The following is a 21,244-nucleotide window of genomic DNA, read 5'->3' on the forward strand; positions in this document are numbered from 1 at the left end:
GAGGTAGCAACACAACTCCACCTAATGGAGGCTGACGGCGCCCCAGATTCAAACGTACAAAAACACATAATTGAAACCACAAAATATCTCCATACTGCTCGTCTGTAGTGATCCAAGTGTCCTGAAGCCCCGACATAAAACGTCATAGAACTCTGTTTTTAGCCTCATTGTAGCCTGTAGTTAGTTAGGGTGTCTACTTCCTGTCACTCTTCAGCTGCACAATATTAAAGCAATAAAAGCCCCTAAAATAATATTAAAAAGTAAAGTAATAACAATAATCCATTTAAATGAGTGCATTTGGAACATGACTGGTGGCTGTATGACACTATGCTCTCTATGACGAGGATATACAAACTGGTTTGGGGTCTTACAGATTAAAAAAGGGTTTGACAGCAAAGTTCAACCAAAAGAACTACGACAGGTTCAAGTTGACATTTACAAATATCGTCTTTATTGAGAATGTAAAGCACAGAAACACATCTCTCAGCAAGCTTACCATGAATTGAACAAACCAGTTTCCCCTTTTTACAAAACATTTACATCTAACAGTGCTTCGCTCTAGAAATACACAACGTAATTATAAAAGACACGTCCACAGTACATTGGTAATATACGTGATCAAACTACCAGAACAGCCTCTGCTGGTACAAACGCTGCCTCTGCGGATTTACTCTGGTAGGCAGATTTGTTTCTGAATATTAAACCTTCCCTCAGGTATTTACTTCTCCATTGTCATTATCATACCACATCCCTTAACGTTCAGTCCTGTAATCTGTTAGAAAGCTACATTCATTATAATCATTGCTCTCTCCGCTATCCCTTATGACATGTAGACTGCACGATACGGCTTCACAAACAGTAAGATCTGCATTTAACAATTGACTAATGCACAGATTAGAGTCAGCTAGACGACTGAGAAGAGAAGCAGGGTGGTGAAGTACTGGTGCAGGGATGTCGTGTTTGCAATACTGTCATGAGAAGTCCTCTGGTTAACATGTTTGATTCATGCACAAGCGCTTATACTGCAGGATGTTACGTTTGCCATGTGTGAGACTTCACACACCTCATGTCGTAGTGTCAGTGATGTGTTTTACTGAGCCATACAAAGCAAATAAAAAACAGAGTGTCTATTTGCACCCCGTTGAGAGTAGTCACACTGCAGCTACTCAGCTATTTAAACCCATCCCTTACACGCATCATCACGTTGATGTGTCAAGGTCAGAGGCTATTAGGATCAGGGCAAAGGGGTCATGGTTAGGGCTGGTACAAGCCAATCTCTGATACTCTCTGAGATTACAGTGGTAAATTTACAAGATAAAACTCACAAATGTTCTGCCAGACAGTCAGGTGACGTAGTATAAAGAGCAACGCAGTCCATGGAAGGTGTAGGGTGTGATGGGTGAATGGGATGAGCACAGGACTTTTACACAGGAGACTGAGGTTTGTGTCCTGTGTGTCAGTGTTGGTTTATTATTTGTTTTTACTTCTTTTCAGTTTTAGGGATCTATAAAGCTGTGTACACACTGTGTACATGAACTTTAGCAGAATAGCTGAATAGACCCATTTGGTTTAATGTCCTATTTTGGTGTTGCTAGGACATCCAGGAATATACACCCCGGTGTCAACAGCCACATTAGGTATTTACACCCTAGGTGCTAATGGCATTGTTGGCTATGAACACCAGGGTGCTTGCCTTTGCATGATGCCCTATACAACTGGGTGTAAATGGCCAAATTCACTGTTTACACCCGGGTGTGAAAAGCCACATTGCCTATTCACACCTGGTTGAAACTAGCCACATTACACCCAGGTGTGAATAGCAACATAAACTATTTATATGGGATGTATATAGCCATTTTGACTATTTATACCTGGTTTTAAATAGCCACACTGACTACTTACACCTGGGTGTGAATAGCCACATTGACTACTTTCACCTGGGTGTGAATAGCCACATTGACTACTTTCACCTGGGTGTGAATAGTCACATTGACTACTTAACCCCAGGTGTAAATAGCCACATTGACTACTTTCACCTGGGTGTGAATAGTCACACTGACTACTTAACCCCAGGTGTGAATAGCCACATTGACTACTTTCACCTGGGTGTGAATAGTCACATTGACTACTTTCACCTGGGTGTGAATAGTCACATTGACTACTTAACCCCAGGTGTGAATAGCCACATTGACTACTTAACCCCAGGTGTGAATAGTCACATTGACTACTTAACCCCAGGTGTGAATAGTCACACTGACTACTTAACCCCAGGTGTGATTAGTCACATTGACTACTTAACCCCAGGTGTGAATACCTACCCTGACTTTTTACACATGCGTGTGATTAGCCACATTATCTTTTGTTTTTTTTACACCCAGATGGTAACAGAAACATTTACTTTTTGCATCTGGGTGTATACAGCCAATATGACTACTTACACCCTGGGTGCAAATAGCATCTGCAAATGAAATACCTGACTTTTGTAAAAACAATTCTCGACCTATCAGCTGGCAATAAAACATTTGTGCAGCCATTATGTGATATTATCAGTATATTTATTATTGAAGTCAGAGCCCTTGCATAATTAAGGATTTTACCTTTAAATCTTAAAAGTTTCTTTTTTCTAAATCCTGGCTGTTTAGCTAGGTAAATAACTGACCAGGTGTTTACTGGAGGTTTTATAAACCAGATACAGTATTATTAAAAACCATAGAGATTATATGTAGAATGTGACAGTAATGATGATGACAGTTTAGGTCTGTGTGGTAAGGTTAGTTAAAGAAGCAACTCCATTTCAAGAGACAGATTAGGATCTAGACAATAATCTCTAAATATGTTGCCACCTATCACCCCTCTCTACAAGCCACTCCCGCTCCCCTCCACGTCGTCGACTATGATGGAGCGTTTACGCAGCACAGAGTTCCCCTTCCTGCCGCTCCTGGCCTGCAGGGGCAGCTTGGTCTGGCATGGGGCCCGGTACTGAGGCAGGCCGGTCTTGGTGGTATCCAGCTCCTCCGGGTCGTCCTGCTGGGCCCTAAGGGCGGCAATCACATCCTTGTCTGAGGGACTGAGGGTCAGGCAGCCACAGGGGCGACCACCGTCACCCTCAGCTCCAACCTCTCCGGCCTCTCCCATGTCCTCTGGCTCATCCTCCACCGTCATGAAGGCGTCGCCCCACAGGCTCTCACAGAGATCCCTGCCATGTTGGTACATCTACAGAAACAGACACAAAATATTTATAGGATATGAAGAGCTGATGATTCTGACAAAATGATGGCTGGTCATTATGGGTAGCTACCAGTCAGGAGAGAAGTACTCAGATGTGCATAAACATGAACTTGGGGGACGTGCAGAAAACTAGTGTCTCTCATTCCCCAGCAACACTTTCCAGCTCCTCCTGGAGGACCCCAAGGCGTTCCCAGGCCAGATGGGGTATATAAGACCTCCAGCATATTCTGGGTCTGCCCCGGGGCCTCCTACTAGAGGGATGTGCCTGTAACACCTCTCATTGGAGGTGCCCAGGAGGATCCTGATCAGATGCCCAAGCCACCTCAACTGACCTCTTTTGACACGAAGGAGCAGCGGCTCTACTCTGAGCTCCCTCTGGATGTCCGAGCTCCTCACCCTATCTCTAAGGCTGAGCCCAGCCACCCCACGGAGGAAACAAATTTCAGCCGCTTGTATCCGCGATCTCGTTCTTTCTTTCACTACCCAGAGCTCATGACCATAGGTGAGGATTGGGACGTAGATGGACCAGTAAATCGAAAGCTTCGCCTTCCAGCTCAGCTCCCTCTTCACCACGACAGACCGGCGCAGTGCTTGCATCACTGCAGAAGCTGGCCAAAACTGCCGATCCATTTCATGATCCATTCTACACTCACTTGTGAACAAGACCATGAGATACTTGAACTCCCTCACTTGGGGCAGGAACTCTGGTTTTCCGGCAGAGAACCATGACCTCAGATTATGAGGTGCTGACTTCATCCTGACCGCTTCACACTCGGCTGCAAATGACCTCAGTGCATGCTGGAGGTCATGGTGTGATGAAACCAACAGAACCACATCATCTGAAAAAAGCAGGGATGCAACTCTGAGGATCCCACACAGATCACGTTTCTGCGCTCCAAGCGCCCGGTGTTTTTGCAGCGCTCTGAACTCCGTCATCTATTTTAGCGTCATCTTTTTTCCCATTATCCTATCAGATGATTTGAGAGGCGGACCTTCTGTGGTGGTCACGACAACAAGTTTGCAGTTGGTAAACAATGGAGGAGAAACTGGTGGTAGCGGTTGTTGGATACCCGGAGCTATACGGCCCAACGATAGACAGCAGGTTGTCAAACTGCCCCTGAGTCATCCTAAATAAACAGTAGATTGATTACATGGGATGGTTAGAATTAAGAGGTGAGACCGTGGCTGCCTGGCAACAATTGAAAAGTGTTTGTTTTTTTTTCACTAGTGGCATTCAATTTTAAAAAAGGCAGTGTGGCGCACCTCGCATTTTGCAACCTGCAAAACACTTTCTGTGTGATCAGGGTCTAAAAGTACAGAAGCATAACAAGTAAAAGAACTCATTATGCAGAAAGTGTTAAATCATGGAGCCTCCAAGGTCCCAGTGAATATAACTTATTTTATTTTGCATGCATTAGATAATACAAGATGAAAATATAAGTGTTTCTATTAGTTTTGTTCAGGGACAGGTTACAACTCTCTTTTCACCGTTAGACTTCACAGCCCACACAGTCCCAGACAGCCTTGCACAACTCTTACCTGAGTATGCGAGGCCTTTCATCTCCAATAATGCATCATATTTCATAAGGTAATATATGTTATGAAATCAAAGTGACTGGTAAATATAGCTGTTACACATGGTGGATTAAAAAGATCAAGATTTTTCCACCAAAAATGCTATGAAATATGAATATAACTGGTCAAACACAAGTAATGTACAAGTACCTGAAACAGTACTTCAGTAAATGTACTTTTTCATCACTGATAACTTTCAGAGCACGAGAGCTCTTTAGTAACATCTGATGGCTGGTAAAATTCGGCTAAGTGCATTTTTTCCACGCTGGTTTTGCATTTTTAGTAAATGCACATTTTCTGCATGGCTCTTTTTTTTTGCAACATCCATCAAGTATGGTCTTTCTTTGCTTGTAAACATCCATTGGAATAATTGATTTTGGCCTTTCAGGGCAGCGCCAGCCTTGAAAACAAACACCCTCTGCCAGGTGTTAGAGGGGGCTGCAGGCACCTGGCAGCTGCTCTCGCAAACTGCTTTTTGTCCGCCTCTCTCTCGCTCGCCTCACCTCGTCTGCAACCAGCCTTGAGAGCAAATTACAAGTCATGACGACCTTGAAAAGCCCACACTGGAATCTGAAAGACTTCATCTCTGCGCCCTCTTTATGGTGCAGCCGTGAGATTCTGTCAAGCTTCACAGAGTAGACGCACGGATCTAAACTAATCGGAAAGGTCACGCTCGGCACCTTGTTGCTATCTGACAGGTATTCATCGCACTGCTCAGTCTTTGTTATACTTTGAGGAAAAACTCCAATTACTGCTGACATTAGCTTTGTGGTTTCTGGAGCATGAAAAATTCTGCTCCTCTCTAATAAGACACGTACACGGATTAAAAGGGATATTGCACAACACTGCAAAAAACAAATCACAATTCAACGTTTAAGCTGTTTAACTGTAAACTGTGTAGGCCTACATGTTGAGAAATAGTTGAGGAAGCAAATTTTCTAAGTTTCAGTGTGTGTTTTTTGTGTTTAACCCTTTAAACTCTGCAGTGGAAACAGTCTGTAGTGCCTATACATTGGTATTTTTGCTTATTGTGACGTCATTTCTTTGAGTATCTTTAAATGCTTGTATCCCTAAAACCTGTACAGCCTACACTAAAAGGTTATGTGAGTCAATAAACCATGATAACTGCATCAGCTATCCCACTCCAAGGACAGATTGCATTAGATTATGTTTACCTGCTCTGTAGTAGGTGTAAAGAGGCAGACGGGACATTAACACATTCTCTTTGGACATGTTAGAAATTGTTTGGTGCATCAGTAGCTGAGGTTGAAATCAATGACAAAGCAGTGGTATCTGACGACTTTGGAGTGAGAACAGGCCGGCTATTTTGGTTCTTATTTTAGATCGGTTTAGGATCATGCAAACAACAATTTCCTGTGTCCGTCCAACCTCTGTTTTTTTAAGCTCCTGTTTCCTCACTACTGACAACCTTATAACAAGTCATTAAGGCTGCTTTCAGACCTAGAGTCGTCTCCTTTGGTCTGAATCAGGGACTCATGTTGTTCCAAAGTTGTATAATTGCCTAGAGTTGGTTCGTGTTCTCACGGCAGCATTTACAAGAGGACCAGATCAAATGCCTTGTGTGAGAAAGCTGCTCTTGATTGGTCAGAATTTCCATGTGGGAAAAATCCAGGAAGTAAAGCAAACGTTGAAGAAGAGTACACTTGCAAGATAAATGTGACACTTTCTAATGTCACAATGGAGGGACAACTACGCAGGTTGATTTTAGCGCTGCTCATCGTGGACTATATTGCTGTCATTGTTCATTTTAGTCAAACCATACAGTTTGAAAACGAGGCGCGGCTCCAACTAGAAAACAATGTTTTGATGCATTGGATGTGCTGAATGTGCATATTAAGGCAGTACAGGAGGAGGTGCACATTAATAATCCTCCAGGACTGTAACATGCTCATGTTTAACCCAAACAATGTGTCATGTGACTGCAGTTGCTTCGGAACACCTTCTCACCACAAACCAACCGCACCAGAGTTCGTTTGGAACCGGACTNTGCAGTTGCTTCACATCCAGGTCGGAACACCTTCTCACCACAAACCAGCCGCACCAGAGTTCATTTGGAACCAGACCGAGACCACCTCTTCGAGAAGGTCTTGGTCTGGTTGTTTTGTGTGTGACTGCTGTGTTCACACCTGCCCAAACAAACTGCACTGAGGGGGCAAATGAACCCGAGTTCGATTGAACTGAACCAAACAGGGCAGGTGTGAAAGCACCCTAAGACGTACTGCCAAGTCACCGTCTCTGCCTCCTTCTGTAGCTCATTTCAATCTTATATCCTTCTCTTTCTTATCGCTGCACATGCTGTTTGTATGTCTCTTCCTCTCTCCGTTACTCTAAAGCACACCCCCACCCCAACGTCTGCTTCCTTTCATCCTCCTGTCTGTTGGGGGATTAAGACTGAGTCACACAGGGTGCTCGCGCAAGAAAAAGCTGTAATATATGTACCGTGTTCGAAGGACAAAGAGGATGACGGCTATTTCTCTCCACTACATACACTCTGTGTCTGACGCTTAGGTCTTATCGCAGCGACCCCATAATACACACAGGGCTGCACACACACATTTCTGTCCGTCCCCAGGCAGACATGGTTTGCTGCCAAAGCTAATTCGAGCACAAGTGGTTTTAGACAACATGGTGTGATCGAATGAGTGAGATACTGAAATTTCCTGAGGCTCTATCCTGTCCTTCCCATCCTTATCTTATTCAATTCTGCCCTTCTATCTGAAACCTACGACTCTACACCCAGTGTGAAAAGAAAAACAGAAAAGACAGAGGACTTAAATCTGTGACACTGACAGGGAAAAAAAGATCAATTTTTCTTACAGCAGACGTCTGTTGCAATGATTTTTCTGGCCGCGGGTCAAGGTCAGAATTAGACTTGAGTCATTATGTAACTGAATAGAAATTACAACAAATGACTACAGGAATGATTTACTGAACAGTTACACAGTTCAAAATCTTCTCAAATACTGTTTTATATGGACGTCAACAGACTTTTATAGTATTCCTGAGCAAAATGCAGTTGGTAGCGTTGATTATTTCAAATTTAACACTTCAGATAATGACAGACAAATGACTGTGCGATTGTTTAGTACATCAATAAATGTGTAAATTCAGGGAGAGAGGACAGGGCGTGAGGGAATACGGGGTTAACAGAGTATAGGTGAGCCGTGGCTGTCGCTATTTCATGTGTTTTCATTTCATTAAAGTTTGATTTGGTCATCCAAAAAAGTTTTGTTCAACATTTGGTTGAGCTAAAAGACCCTCTACAGAGCTATATGTTGAGTTTTCCCAGTAGGTGTATTTTGTTTGATGCTTTTGCTAGCAAAAATTAGCATTTACATAGTTAAGCATTGCTGTAAATGAGACGTACTAACCATGCTAGTAGCTAGCGTTAAGGTTATCTCCACCCTCTTGTCCAAATATGTTTTTATTCTGACTTAAAAAATCCAAGATGGCGACCGCCAAAATACCAAAGTCAAGACATGTATAGCTGCAGACATATTTCGTTTGAAGCGTACATGACACGCCCACCACTAGTACAAGACAAATCCAACAACGTGACCGCTATCTGAACCCTGCTACAATGCTACACTGCAGTGAATAAATGAGACCAAATATAGCAATAATCTACTTTATAATTTATAATACATGAAGACATAAATCACTGTATAAATAAGGAGATGCAACCCTTCCCATTACCCTTATCCTAACCTTAACTGCCTCTCTTTTAACGTAATACTTTATAGCTAATGTTAGCTAATCACTAACTTAGCATTAGCATAAGTAACGAGATGTAACCCTTACTCTAACCTTAACAACCTCTTTTTTAACGTAATACCTCATAGCTAACATTAGCTAATCACTAACTTAGCATAAGTAACGAGATGTAACCCTTCCCATTACGCCTACCCTACCCTTAACCACCTCTCTTTAATTTTTTTTAAATTTTTTGATTTTTATATACTTTATTAATCCCCGAGGCGAAATTAAATTTTTCACTCAGTTTGTCAATTACACACAGGTCCGAACACACACATGCACAAACTGGACCTATACATGCCCTAAGTGGAGAGATGTCAGAGTGGGCTGCTCATGACGGGCGCTCCGAGCGGTTGGGGGGTTCGGTGCCTTGCTCAGGGGCACCTTGGCAGTGCCCAGGAGGTGAACTGGCACCTCTCCAGCTACCTAATCGCTAACTTAGCATTAGCACCAGTAATGAGATGTAACCCTTCCCATTACCCTTACCCTAACCACCTCTCTTTTAACGTAATACTTTATAGCTTATGTTAGCTAATCACTAACTTAACATTAGCATAAGTAACGAGATGTAGCCTTCCAATTACCCTTGTCCTAAACTTAACCGTCTCTCTCTTATTGAAATACTTTATAGCTAGCTAATCGCTACTTAAGCATTTTCGTCAAAACTTCTGCTCCCGGGCTGACGGACTGATGTGTAGCTATGGTGGGCGAGTCATTTATCTAGAGGGCGGGTCACATAGCTGCAACTATGGTTGTTGTCTGCCATGACACACTACACGTGATAAAACGATGGATTATAGCACATGATAATCATTGCCGTTCACGAACTGAGCTGACACCATATGACGGCCTTGTCGGGCTATAATCAGGCTGAAATTGTGTAGCCTGAACCCAGCATAAGGCTCAGCTTGGCTCGGCTGCACTTGGTTGTGCTTGGCTGCTGTAAGTCTCTAGCGCGCCTGCTCAGTGGAAGCAGTGCTGATCATCTGGGTCATTTTAAATGAACCATTTTGGTGTCACGCGCCTCCGAGCAACTCATAGAAATTAATGGGACCCTTCCACCAGTGCTGTATCCAGTCATCCTAATACATCCATGGTTACTTCAAAGTCAAGGCTTCAAAATGGGAGACAGTAAACCAGTGGGTGACATCACGGTGGCTATATCCATTATTTTATACAGTCTATAGACATGTGGGCTATGGCTGTTGGCCCCCTGTACATACCCACTAATTATTTCTTTGGTACTTTAGTATGTTCTCAGTATTTACGCTGTAATCTGCAGGCTGTAACTTCAGTAACCTCGTATAATCATTCCCTCCTTCCTCGGACCATTAATTCACTCCATCTCACAGATGTCACTGTGGATGTGTTTTGTGCCAGGCGCCCGGCCGCTCTTCACTGATGTAACCTCATTCCCACCAAACCCGGAGCAGAAAGAGTGTCTAATGCTGAGATAAATCAGACCTTGGCTGGCAAATAATGTTACCAATGAGTACAAAGACAGAGTGAGACACAGAGTGCCAGAGGGAGCTTTGCATGCAGTGGATGTGTGTGTGTGTGCTTATGTGTGCCTTTAAATGCATTAGCTTGTTTCTATGCAAATTGACATCCTCTGCAGTCAGCGTTTACAAATCCTCACTGTATCTGTGCAGATTTATTCCACACACACACACACACACACACTCCTGCGTTTAGTTCCTATCTATCAGGTGAACTTTTCAGAAGAGGAGGAACGTTAAGGAGGATTTTCTCAACTCTTAGTGAATCTGTGGATTAGATCATTTGAGTTTAAAAATCTCTAAACTCAGAGTTGTGAGATGTTTGTGTGACAGAGATAGTTAGTATCTGTTTGCAGCACGTCTCGGCGCTGAGGTGAACTGAAGTGATGCGAGCTCAGACCATGAGGAGGCCCCACTGTGAAATCTCGCATCTCTGCCGACTGAAGAGGAAACACAATGACGCTTTGCTGTGGTGACCTCCAAAAGTGTTGCGAGAGGCAGGCACTTGTTGGCGGTCTCTTTCTCTCTCTGAGGGCTGATCTGTTGAGCGTGCTGAATGCACTGACTCATTTCTTTGTATTCAGGAGCTGTTTAAAACACTCTGTTTTGAGAGCTACCTAAATTTATTGGAGTCTATTTGGCGCTCCACATACACACACACACACACACACACACACACACACACACACACACACTCAAACACTCAGACGACCTCTCTTTGAGTTTTCTCTCCTACAACAAATCTGTCATTTCACCTAATCATCTAATCATCTAATATCCACCAGAGAGCCAAAGGTCAGAGGGTGTGTGTTTATCTGTTTCTCCCTCTGTTTGTGTGTGTCTAGATAGATAGATAGATAGATAGATAGATAGATAGATAGATAGATAGATGGAGTGTCAGTGTGGTGTGTGACTGTGCGTCCCAGCTGCAGCCCCTCGGTGACTCTGCCTCTTTTAAAATCACCCAGCTGGCCTCTGCCCACTGAAGCAGGACTGAACCTTTTCATGCTTCAGCCCACGGCGCCGCCCTGCGCTGTTAACCCTTCGCTTACCGCGCTCTCACTTGACCATGACACGCAGACTGTACTGTGAAAGGGTTTCTGACCTTCTACCTGCAGAGCACGCAGCTCAAATAACAAGCTCTGAAGGTTTGTGACTGGGATTCAAACCTCTGACACCTCTTGAGAAAGTCTCAGCTCAGGCGGGACTAAACTCTGCTCACTCAATGTTCTTAATAATACTAAACGATCTTGTTACAGTCACTCAGGCGATGCATTTACGATATGTTACATACTTATTTCTATCCTGTCTGTCTGACATAAAGTGCTGAACGTCCCAAAACCTTCTCCAGTTAAATGACAGTAAGGGCGCATTCACACCAGAGTCCGGGGGACTCGGTTCGACTGGGCGGGGAATGCCGAAAAACTCACACCTTCATTTGGTTCGGTTCACTTTCACAGAGCACTTTTTAAAGCTGACCAAATCACCTGGATAACGTCACACAGTTACAACAGCTGCTTGTTTGGGGGCGGTGTTGCCTGAAACAACCAATGACTGGGAAGAAAAAAAGCATGAGGAAGAAGAAAACCCGGCTCATCGATTGGCCAGGACCAAAAACGGAAATCCATCCCCTTCAGCCGGCTTGGTCACCACAAAAACACCAAACACCAAAATGCAATGCGCTCTACATCACTTCCTCTCACTGGTTCACTGCTGGATAGACTGTTTGTATTTCCCACTGTAACCACAGCGGGGTTCACTTGCAAGTGAACTGAGACCCCCAGTTTTCAAGTGGACCAGGGTTCGCTCCTTTGGTCCGCACCAGAGTTCAAATGAGCGTTCACACCACTCCAAATGAACCGAACTATCCGTGGACCAGGGTTCGTTTGAAGTGGACCAAAGTGTGCCTGTGTGAATGCGTCCTAAGTCAGAAATCATCTTCTTTGGTCCACTAAAATCTGTCGCTATTCTACAAAACCATCTTGACTTCCTATCTGCAGCCAAAACCCTTGGTGTGATATTTGACAGTGACCTCTCCTTTAAATAAAACAAATTACAAGCATCGTCCAGTCCTCTTTCTATCAATTAAGAAGCATCTCCAAAATCCAAAGTCCTTTCTCTCTTAACTCAATCTCGAGAGGATCATTCATGCTTTCATTTTTTCATGGTTAGAAAAATGCAACTCTATTCAACTGTATTCAGAATTGAGCCAAAATGCGATTTCACGGCTTCAGCTAGCTGCTTGGCTTTTAACAAACACTAGAAAACATGACACATCAGCCCTGTTTTAGCCTTTCTTCACTGGTTACCAGGCAGTTTCAGAATTTAAGATTTTACTGATCACTTTTAAAGCACTTCATGGCTCAGCCCCAGCTACAGTGCTGAGATGCTGCTCAACTATGAGCCAGGTCGCGGCCTCAGATCCTCAGGCAGGGCTCTGTTGGCTGCTCCTCAGTCCCGGCTCAAAACGAAAGGTGACCGGGCTGTTTCGGTCAAGGCCCCTCAGCTCTGGAACTTCCTGCCTGAGGATCTGAAGCTGCTGGATCAGTGACATCTCTTAAATCACTTCTTAAAACTTATCTTGTGTTGTCATCGGTTATTGTTTTCTTTTATTTTGTATGCCTCTAATTGTTTGATCTGCTGTACTACAGAGCAATCTACGGGGCAATTAGTTGCCAGCTTTGCTTATCTGCTTCAGTGATGGTGTTTTTATTGTTCTTTGTATTTCTTGAACTCGCCTCATTTTTTTACTTGAATCCTGCATTGTTTTAAGCACTCTATAAAGAAAGTTTACTTATTTATTTAGTTTTATTTATTGTTAAGAGGATTGTGTTTTCCGGTTTTTGTTCACTGTGTTTTCCTCTCCTGTTGTTCCTGTGCTGCCTTTCCCTCATTTGTCCCTCTACACACCTTCCCTGCATCAACCTCATTACTTCTTCCCAACTACAGAGATTTTCCCCTGCCAGTCAGCTGCTGCCTAATCACCTCATTACCCTCACCTGAGCCCCTCCGCCCTCGTCTCCACCTGCACCTCATCCACTCGTCAGATTCCTGCTCAAACCTTGAATAAGAAGATATTTATTTGAGTGCCTGTTGCTGCAGTCTCTGTATTTGGGTCCACCTGCTCCACACCTCAAGTGTTGCTGCAGCGTTGACCTCTTATGCAGGTATTTAGTCACGAACCCAAAGTACTGGGCAAATGAATGATAGAACTAGATGAAAACATGAGGGATTGGAGTAATTCAGATTCACCCTCAGGTGGAAATGAACATCTGAACCAAATTTCATGGCGATTCATCCAAGCGTTATTGAGACATTTCAGTCTGGACCAAAGAACAGAAATTACCATCCATGAAACCATTTGCTGCTGGAGTGGCTAAAAATACTCCAAATGTCTGATTGCTACTGATGGGGAAAAGAAAGCAACTCAAGGTCTGTGCAGGTTATGTAAGCATCCAGTCACAGATGTGGCAGATCACAGCCTACCTGCTGATACTGAACACAGGTTCCAGTGCAGTTCTGTCCTCTGGGGTCTCTGGCCCAGTTACGAGCACACGTCATGTCCATCCTGCAGGCGTCAAACCTGGAGACAGGAATGTAAACTCTGTAATTCTCTTATTTCAATATTGTATCCTATAAGATTCGTACTGTATACCAGATAACCGCCAGTTTTTCATTCGATGGACACATCTATTTAAAGGAACAGTTCAACATTTGCTTACGTGCTGAGAGTTAGATGAGAACATCTACATCACTCTCATGTCTGTACGCTACATATGCAGTTGCCAGAAGAATATTTTTGATATTATGTTACATTTGCACATTTCATTCATATCATATCATTTTTTTATGTGATGTTGCACGTGAGCTGACTTTGGCATCGTGAGGTGGAGGGGATGGCAGATGGTGTGACACCTGGGCGAGACACCTGTCAAGCTGTATACCACTGTTCGTGACCAACAACAAAACTGGTGTTTTCAATCATGGGTGTTTTGTATTTGACTGTTCTGTGAAAAGTGATGCACCAAAATTCGAACGCATCCTACCTAATCATGAGCCAGTAATTGGTGTATGAGCCATGTACTTTGGAAGGATGTGATCATGTGACCACAATGCTGACAGCAGTAAAGAATAAAGAGGGAAGCGGTCTTGTAAGGAGGAAGGTCGGGGCGGTGGATGGGTCACAAAATATGGGACTTTTCCCAGGAGACCGGTGTTCGGAACTGTGTGAACTTTGAGTGATTTTAAGGTAAGTCATTTCTTTTCAAACCTAACAACAGTAACTTAACTTGCATAAGCAACCCGGTTTCACTCCGAAGTCGTCGAACACCAGCGCTTGGTCACTGACTTCCAGCATCAGACACAGACGAAAAAAGCCATCCTTTCACATCGGTATGATATACTGCCAGGCGCCGTTATTGTGTAATGGTTCCCGGTGGCGTCCAGAGGAAACGTGGCAGGACAAAGACATAAGTTAAGGGGGCGGAAAGTCCGAGCCAGGTGGGTAGGAGTGGTGGTGGATGGGTCCAACAACCACTGACCTTCACCTGAGAGGCCAGTGTTCACTTCCCGAAAGATTAAGTCAAACTCTGTTCTTTTTTTCCTAAACCCGACCACGTTAAGGAAAGAAACGTCAATTCGTAGTGTTGTACTGACGTAGTGCTTTTATTTTGAAAGAGACTGTATGTAAACGTTAATTTCCTGTGAAAACAGAAGTGTATCTTGAAAGAAGACAATGCATGTAACAGATAAAACTAGATAAAATATAGTCCTATATTAATGAAGGTGCATTAGTACGGTTTTGTATTTCTCTGTAATGTAGCACAGTGTTAACAATGTTACTGATACTATTCTTTCTCACACCTTCAACTCAAACCACCAAAATATATCATTTAATCATTAAATTAATATCGTAAACATGCAGGAGACTAGTCCACTGATGAACCTAACTATTGGTCCGCTAGGAAGATTTTAGTCAGAGGCAGCCCTGCTAATTAGCATAATATCTCTCATTTGTTTAATATCTATGAAACCCGTGTTGTAAAAACAACAATTCACTGTCTTACAGGGTGTCAAACTATTTCTTACACAGTGCACAGTAACTTCCTGGAGTTTGTTGTCAACATAAGTCTGTAAAATTAAAACTTGTTGTTTTTTTACACTTAAGCTTTTGTGCGCAGGCTGTTAAATAAAGATTTACTGTACAGACATGAGTGGTATCAACCATCTCATAAAACTCTCTGCAAGAAAGGGACTAAGTGTATCTCCATAATATTACACTACACAGTAAATACAAATATATGCACCTCAAACTTTATTAAAGAAAGGTATGTAATATTCATATTTTCCTGACAACAAGCACCGCTAGTGTTTTAAATAAAGCAACGTGGACATGAAGCTGCTTCTCATTTTGCTGTGAGTCCCCTGGCTGTTACATGTTTCTGCCTCCTTGATAAGAGGAGACTGATATATGTAATCTTGTTCTTGTGTCATACAGTTTTTGCCGTTTATTGGACACTCTATCTTGGCATGGATGGCACAGCGTGCTGTTGTTGCACAGGCTGGTGATCCCTCTCCTGACAGTCTTATAGGTGAAGGGGGACAGATACTGAGTTTGATTTAGATTTGTTTGGCAATGTGTGTGGCAGCCTCACCAATCACGGCAGAAGCTGTGGCAGAGTGGCACGGCCTGGATGTATGAGCGGCGGTGGGGGTGAGGCCAGCGCGCGGCATCGGGGGAGCAGCGGTAAAAACATGACACACGCTTCAGGAAGCCTTCACACCTGAGGAGAGGGAAAGAAGGGACCAGTTAACATAATGACGTCTACTTAAAGACACAGTTCACCCCAAAATCAAATTCATATTTTTCCTCTTACATGTAGTGCTTATTATTAGTCTAGATAGTTTTGGTGTGAGTTGGAGAGCGGTGGAGATATCAGCCATAGAGATGTCTGCCTTCTCTCCAATATAATGGAACTAGATGGCGCTCAGCTTGTGATGTTCAAAGCGCCAAAAAAATACATCTGCAAAACTCAACAGCAATGTCTCTTTGCATAAATCATGACCTGGTTACTCAAGATAATCCATAGACCTTGTTGTGAGCAGTTTCATGTAGGAACTATTTACTTTCTACAGAGCAATAACACCAATATCACCATGCAGAAGGAAGCGTGCATCTACTGCTAGCTCACCTAGCACCACTGAGCTAGCTAACGTTACAGCTCAGCCGAGGAGGACGCCATTAACGTTTACATCTCGCGCTTTCAAGAGCACAAACATCTCGTCCATGAGTAGATGCACAAGGTTACTTTGCACCTTGTTGCCGTGCAGGCATGCGTAGCTTATTTCCGAACATTTTCAGCTCTATTGCCGAGTAATCAAAAAGTAATCAAAATGTTAAAAATGTAATAACTTAAATGACTTTGATGGCATAATTAAAAGAGTTTCATTACTAATTACATTTTTAACAGGGTAACTAGTAATTTGTATCCTATTACATTTCAAAAGTAACCATCCCAACACTGCTCCTACATGTTTGGCACACAGGAGAAGTTTTAGTTGGTTGTAATTTGCAAACTCACCACTAGATGCCACTTAATCCCACACACTGGACCTTTAAGTTAGAGGTGAACTTGTTTGGAAACAGTTGCCTATTTACTAGGGCTGTCAAAATAACATGTTCATTTTGATTAATTAATCACAGAATAAATAACACGTTAAAAAAAACTGTATGCTGATTAATCAAGTCCCATGGTGCCCTTTGACCTTTTGGGTCATTGAAGGCCACAGTGGCTGAGAATGAAACATTTACATTTAAAAAAAATTCCAGATGGAACTGCAATAAGAAATTTTCCTAGTATCAGAGATCGTCAAGTCTGAAATATACTGAGCAACAGTATTGTGTGAGAGGAACTGAAAGGCCTGTCTCAAATATAGGCCTGTTGATTTCAGTGATTTAAGTAAATACTAGCTCAGGCCGTTAATTGAAGTTTTACGGTAAATACATTTTTTTAATCACTTGACAGCCCTACTGTTTACACATAAAGCAGATAGAAATCCTTATTAGTGTTAATTTGGCATCTTTTTTTGGCCACCTAACAAATATTTTCTCCTCTTTTAGCTCTGTTTTTGGTCACCACCAACTCCTTTCACAACTAAATGCCCCACAGTGTTCACTAGCTTGCACTAGTTGCTAATTCATCTTTTATCTCTTTACTGCATTAATCCAAGAGTGCAAATATAGAAGATAAAAGTCTAAGACAAGATGGTTCAGCTTAGGAAGAGTACAGGCTATTTTTAGAAGTTTTTTTCCTACAAACAAGACTGCAAAAGTAAAGTTACTGGCTATAAAACAAAAACACTGAGCTTATAGACATTATAATGCTCCATAGAGCTAAGGGATATTGCAGAGCGATAATCCTCTGTGGGCTCAACACTACCAGCGACACCTTTCACAAACAAGCTGTCATGTGATCTATAGTTAATATAAAAATATTGGTTTCAGGTGGAAATGCTAAGAGGTGGGATCAGAGGGATATCTGAGACTTACTCTGAGCTCAGAGGCCCACACTTGTCCCAGGGTTCATTCTTATTGATGGCAGAGGGAACATGGGAGATATCCTGGATGTCTTCTTCTGTGCAGCAGCTATCTGTCAGCAGCAAGGACAGAAAAAAACACTTGAGCCAGCTGTCAGGCAGGAGATTTACTTTGATATTTCCCTTCGCAGGTTGTCTTTACACCATTAAACATGCAGCGTTTCAAGACAAACACAGTCACTCACTGTCGGCATACAGCCCACACTCCCTCAGGTGTGGCTCCGGGCCGGGAGTGGCCTTGTGCTTGCCGTCTTGGAGACACACCCCCTCCGAGCGGGTTCCACCAATCAGCGCAGTTGCCAAATATGCGCACACCAATAGCAGGGGGCGAGAGGTGACACCCATCTCTGCAGACACAAACAGGTCAGTGGACAGCGGCAGACAAAAGACACCTGACTCACCAAATCAGAGACAATGCACACACAGTCTGATGTCATACAATAAAATGCATGTTAATAATTCTCATTGATGCATGCACACTTTAAAATCATTCACCACAGTTATTTTATTATCAGTCATCATGGCGTACAGTGAGTAATAGTGTGAGTGAGACATCCAGCGCAGGCTGTTTAGCTCCGTGTGTGCTCTGCATGTGGTGACCTAGTAGACAGGGTGAGCCTAATTAGGTGAGACTGAGGCACCATGCTGAGATGGATGACATGCGTAGTTGTTTAATCTGACAAGCGGCTGGAGGATGTGTAGCCCACATAACACGAATTAAACAAATCTGTTGGACATGGCCGCATGGCGCTGGACAGGTCCGGTGTGGCTCTGATTTTATGCAACAAAGATAAACAACAATAAAAGCAGAAAATATGGAAATCTTTGACACATGAGTTTCCTCTCACCTTCCAGATTTCATTTGGGAAAGGAATTAAAAGTGTGTTACTGTTAAAACTGTTCCTGTTATGCAACAAAAACACATTACAACACAGAATAAAAACATCCTTAGCTATAACAGGGTTGGAAATTTACTTTTATGTCCACTTGCCAATGTGGCAGGTGGATTTCAAAACCAACCAGCCTCTCAAAAGACTTTCTTTTTGGCTGATGAGTGACTCACATAAGCAGCAACTTGCTTGTTTTACCAGCATTTCACTGGTGTCTGCAACCCTGATCTGTTAGTAACTGCTAAACAATTAAAACTGACATGTTCGGAGGCGTCACGCTCAGTAATTTATGCAGTTTTTCTACCAATAAAATGATGTATTAAATGTGAATCAGCTGAAATCCGCCATCAGACCAAGTTTAGACCAACTTACTTTTATGATTAAGGGTAAATATTCTGCTTTTGATCAGATATGGGGCTGTTTTATGACGTTTCTAGAGGCTGCAGAAGTCTGCTTGTCTTAACCTCTTGAATGCAACATAATTATGTGCATTTTTATAGGTATACCTTACTGTCTTTAATGTCCTACTTCATATCTAACTTGTTTTCTGTTGCTGTTTTTGATGTCAAATTTGTAGTATAATATAAAATGCCACATATATTATAATTAAAAAATCAAAAAATAAAAAGTATATTATAAAATCCAATAGACACACTTGTTTAAAAAATGTGAATCAGCTGTTTTAACATTTTGAATTCAAAATAACAGCCTGTACAAAACATTAAAGTTACAACATATTAAGAACATTTTGACAAAAGCTGCAACTTAAATCACACAAACAAACCTTGGAAAAAATTAGTAAAAATCAAAAATGCATTTATTTCTATGGAGTCTGGTGATTTTCAGTTGAGAGTTTACACTGACCTTTTATTTCATCTGCTGCAGCGGAGCATATTTTACTGTAATATCCTTACATAATATTAATAATAATAATATTAATGCTCCTACTCTGCGGCGACCTGTCGATTGAAGTGTTGCTTCATCCCAAATATATTCAGTGTACCTGTCGGTGGGGTGAAGGATGCTCCGTCCGGATTAGTTTCCTCTGTTTGCTGTTGCAGAGTGTTTCCTCCGTGTCTCCTCTCCGGTGTGTGGCTGTGGATCCAGCGCCTGTTCGCGGTGCTCGGTTCTCCTCCTCCTCCTCCTCTTCTTCCTCCTCTGTGTGTGTGTGTGTGTCTCTGTGTGCTGGCTGTGATCTCTGCTTCCCGGGGGCCGCTGCTCGCCACTTTGTCACCGGTTTATATGAAGGACATTTCAGTCCCCTCCACCAGGCGACTCACCCCCTCCCTCTGCCCCATGCTGGGAAGTCCTCCCTTCCTCCCTCCCTCCTCTTGCACGCGCATGCACGCACCCACACACAGAAAAGACTCCCTCCTTGTTAATCTCCAATGAGATGTTTACCAAATCCTCCTTGTTGACAGCCTTCCCTCCATCAGAGAGTGTGCTGGGGACGGAAACACAGAAATTAAATTGATTTAAAGGACCCTATGAGGGGACTGTTGCCCTTGATGTTGAGAGGATCATTCAAAGGTGGTGCTGAGTCACACCTGTCCTCCACCAGCCCGCTCCGTATCCACACTGAGGTCAGGGCTTTTTCCAGATGACAGGGTTAGAGGAGGGTATGGCTGAGATTTAATACTGCATGATATGCTGAGGACGGGGAACACAAATCTCTGTGGAACAAAACACCGTGAACTCGCAGTGGAAGCTGCTGCGTGATGCAAAACCCTTCCTGTTGTCATAAAGGCAGAGTTTTCACCTGGATGCACTTTTTGTTGCCGTCTGTGTCAGCGGGCGCGACACTAGGAGCTGGTGACCTTGACAGCAACACTGTAATCCCTAAAAGCGTGTTAATTTGTTCTCATGTGGTGGGAGACGCTTGTTCAATGACAGCTCTAAAGTGCGAGGTGCGGAAACATGAGCGTAGCCAGCCAGTGTGTTTTTCCACCATGTGTGTATTATTGCTCCTGGCTTTTAATCTCACCTCCCCTTGGACCTGGTGTACCAGCCTAATCCCTGGCTGGGTGCATCTCTCGCCGTCACTCCCTCCCCTGAGTGACCTCCCAAGGCTTTTGGCCACAGAAGAGCAGATGGAGAGTGTCTTGTGGCCTAGATACGTCCGCCTAAAACCAAGGCTGTGAAATTGGTGACATGCCTTAGACATGATTGGTTTTGGCAACGAAACCATGCAGGGACAGGAAGGGACCGGACAGATTGGCCATCGCATAAACCGACAGATTGAGCGCAAATAAAATGGTCTCGGTGGAGGCTCAAATAAGATTCATATTGTACAGTTGAAGGAGTAAATGAGGGCTCGCTCGGGCCCCGTTGTCCACCAGACTGTTTCATAACTGCTGAGGGGTCGCCACCACAGAGCACTTTATTTCTGGGGTGAGAGCAGAGGAGCGAGAGGCAGAAAAACAGCTCTCCATCTGGTAATTAGAGGAGAAATAACGATATCCTTTGTGTGAGAGCTATTCAGGGAACACAGGGAGAGAGGACAAAGCAGGCCATCGCTGCTCTCTGTGTACCCTTGTCGTCGTTCTCATTTAACAGGGTTGGGTCACTGCCTGCGCCCGGGCCTTAGGCTGGCCCTCAGCTGGCAAACACTGTTGTCGACCCGCTAACTGACAGACATTCATTTCCGCCAGTTAGAGTTTCTTTGATTTGTTGTTCCAC

At 43.3% G+C, this 21,244-nt stretch overlaps 1 protein-coding gene across 7 annotated transcripts; it reads right to left on the minus strand.

Annotated features, from left to right (window-relative positions):
- Positions 1-428: 428 nt before the first annotated feature.
- rtbdn (retbindin) lies at positions 429-19,807 on the minus strand. 7 transcript variants are annotated; one of them, XR_007571579.1, is made up of 8 exons: positions 19,569-19,807; positions 17,861-18,022; positions 17,629-17,728; positions 15,734-15,862; positions 13,566-13,662; positions 2,136-3,213; positions 2,037-2,102; positions 429-1,970 (listed from the first exon to the last, which is right to left on the minus strand). XR_007571579.1 is itself a non-coding variant. In XM_050069256.1 (6 exons), the coding sequence occupies exons 2-6, from the start codon at positions 18,018-18,020 to the stop codon at positions 2,857-2,859; spliced, it is 843 nt and encodes a 280-aa protein (XP_049925213.1). In that variant the 5' UTR covers positions 18,021-18,022; positions 19,569-19,807; the 3' UTR covers positions 429-2,856. The 7 variants fall into 7 exon arrangements, 1 of the variants encoding a protein (XP_049925213.1); XR_007571578.1 differs by having other exon boundaries at positions 429-2,055; positions 2,253-3,213; XR_007571580.1 differs by lacking the exon at positions 2,037-2,102.
- Positions 19,808-21,244: the final 1,437 nt, after the last annotated feature.

Source organism: Epinephelus moara, chromosome 18 (assembly GCF_006386435.1).
Source record: "Epinephelus moara isolate mb chromosome 18, YSFRI_EMoa_1.0, whole genome shotgun sequence".
Taxonomy (NCBI): domain Eukaryota; kingdom Metazoa; phylum Chordata; class Actinopteri; order Perciformes; family Serranidae; genus Epinephelus; species Epinephelus moara.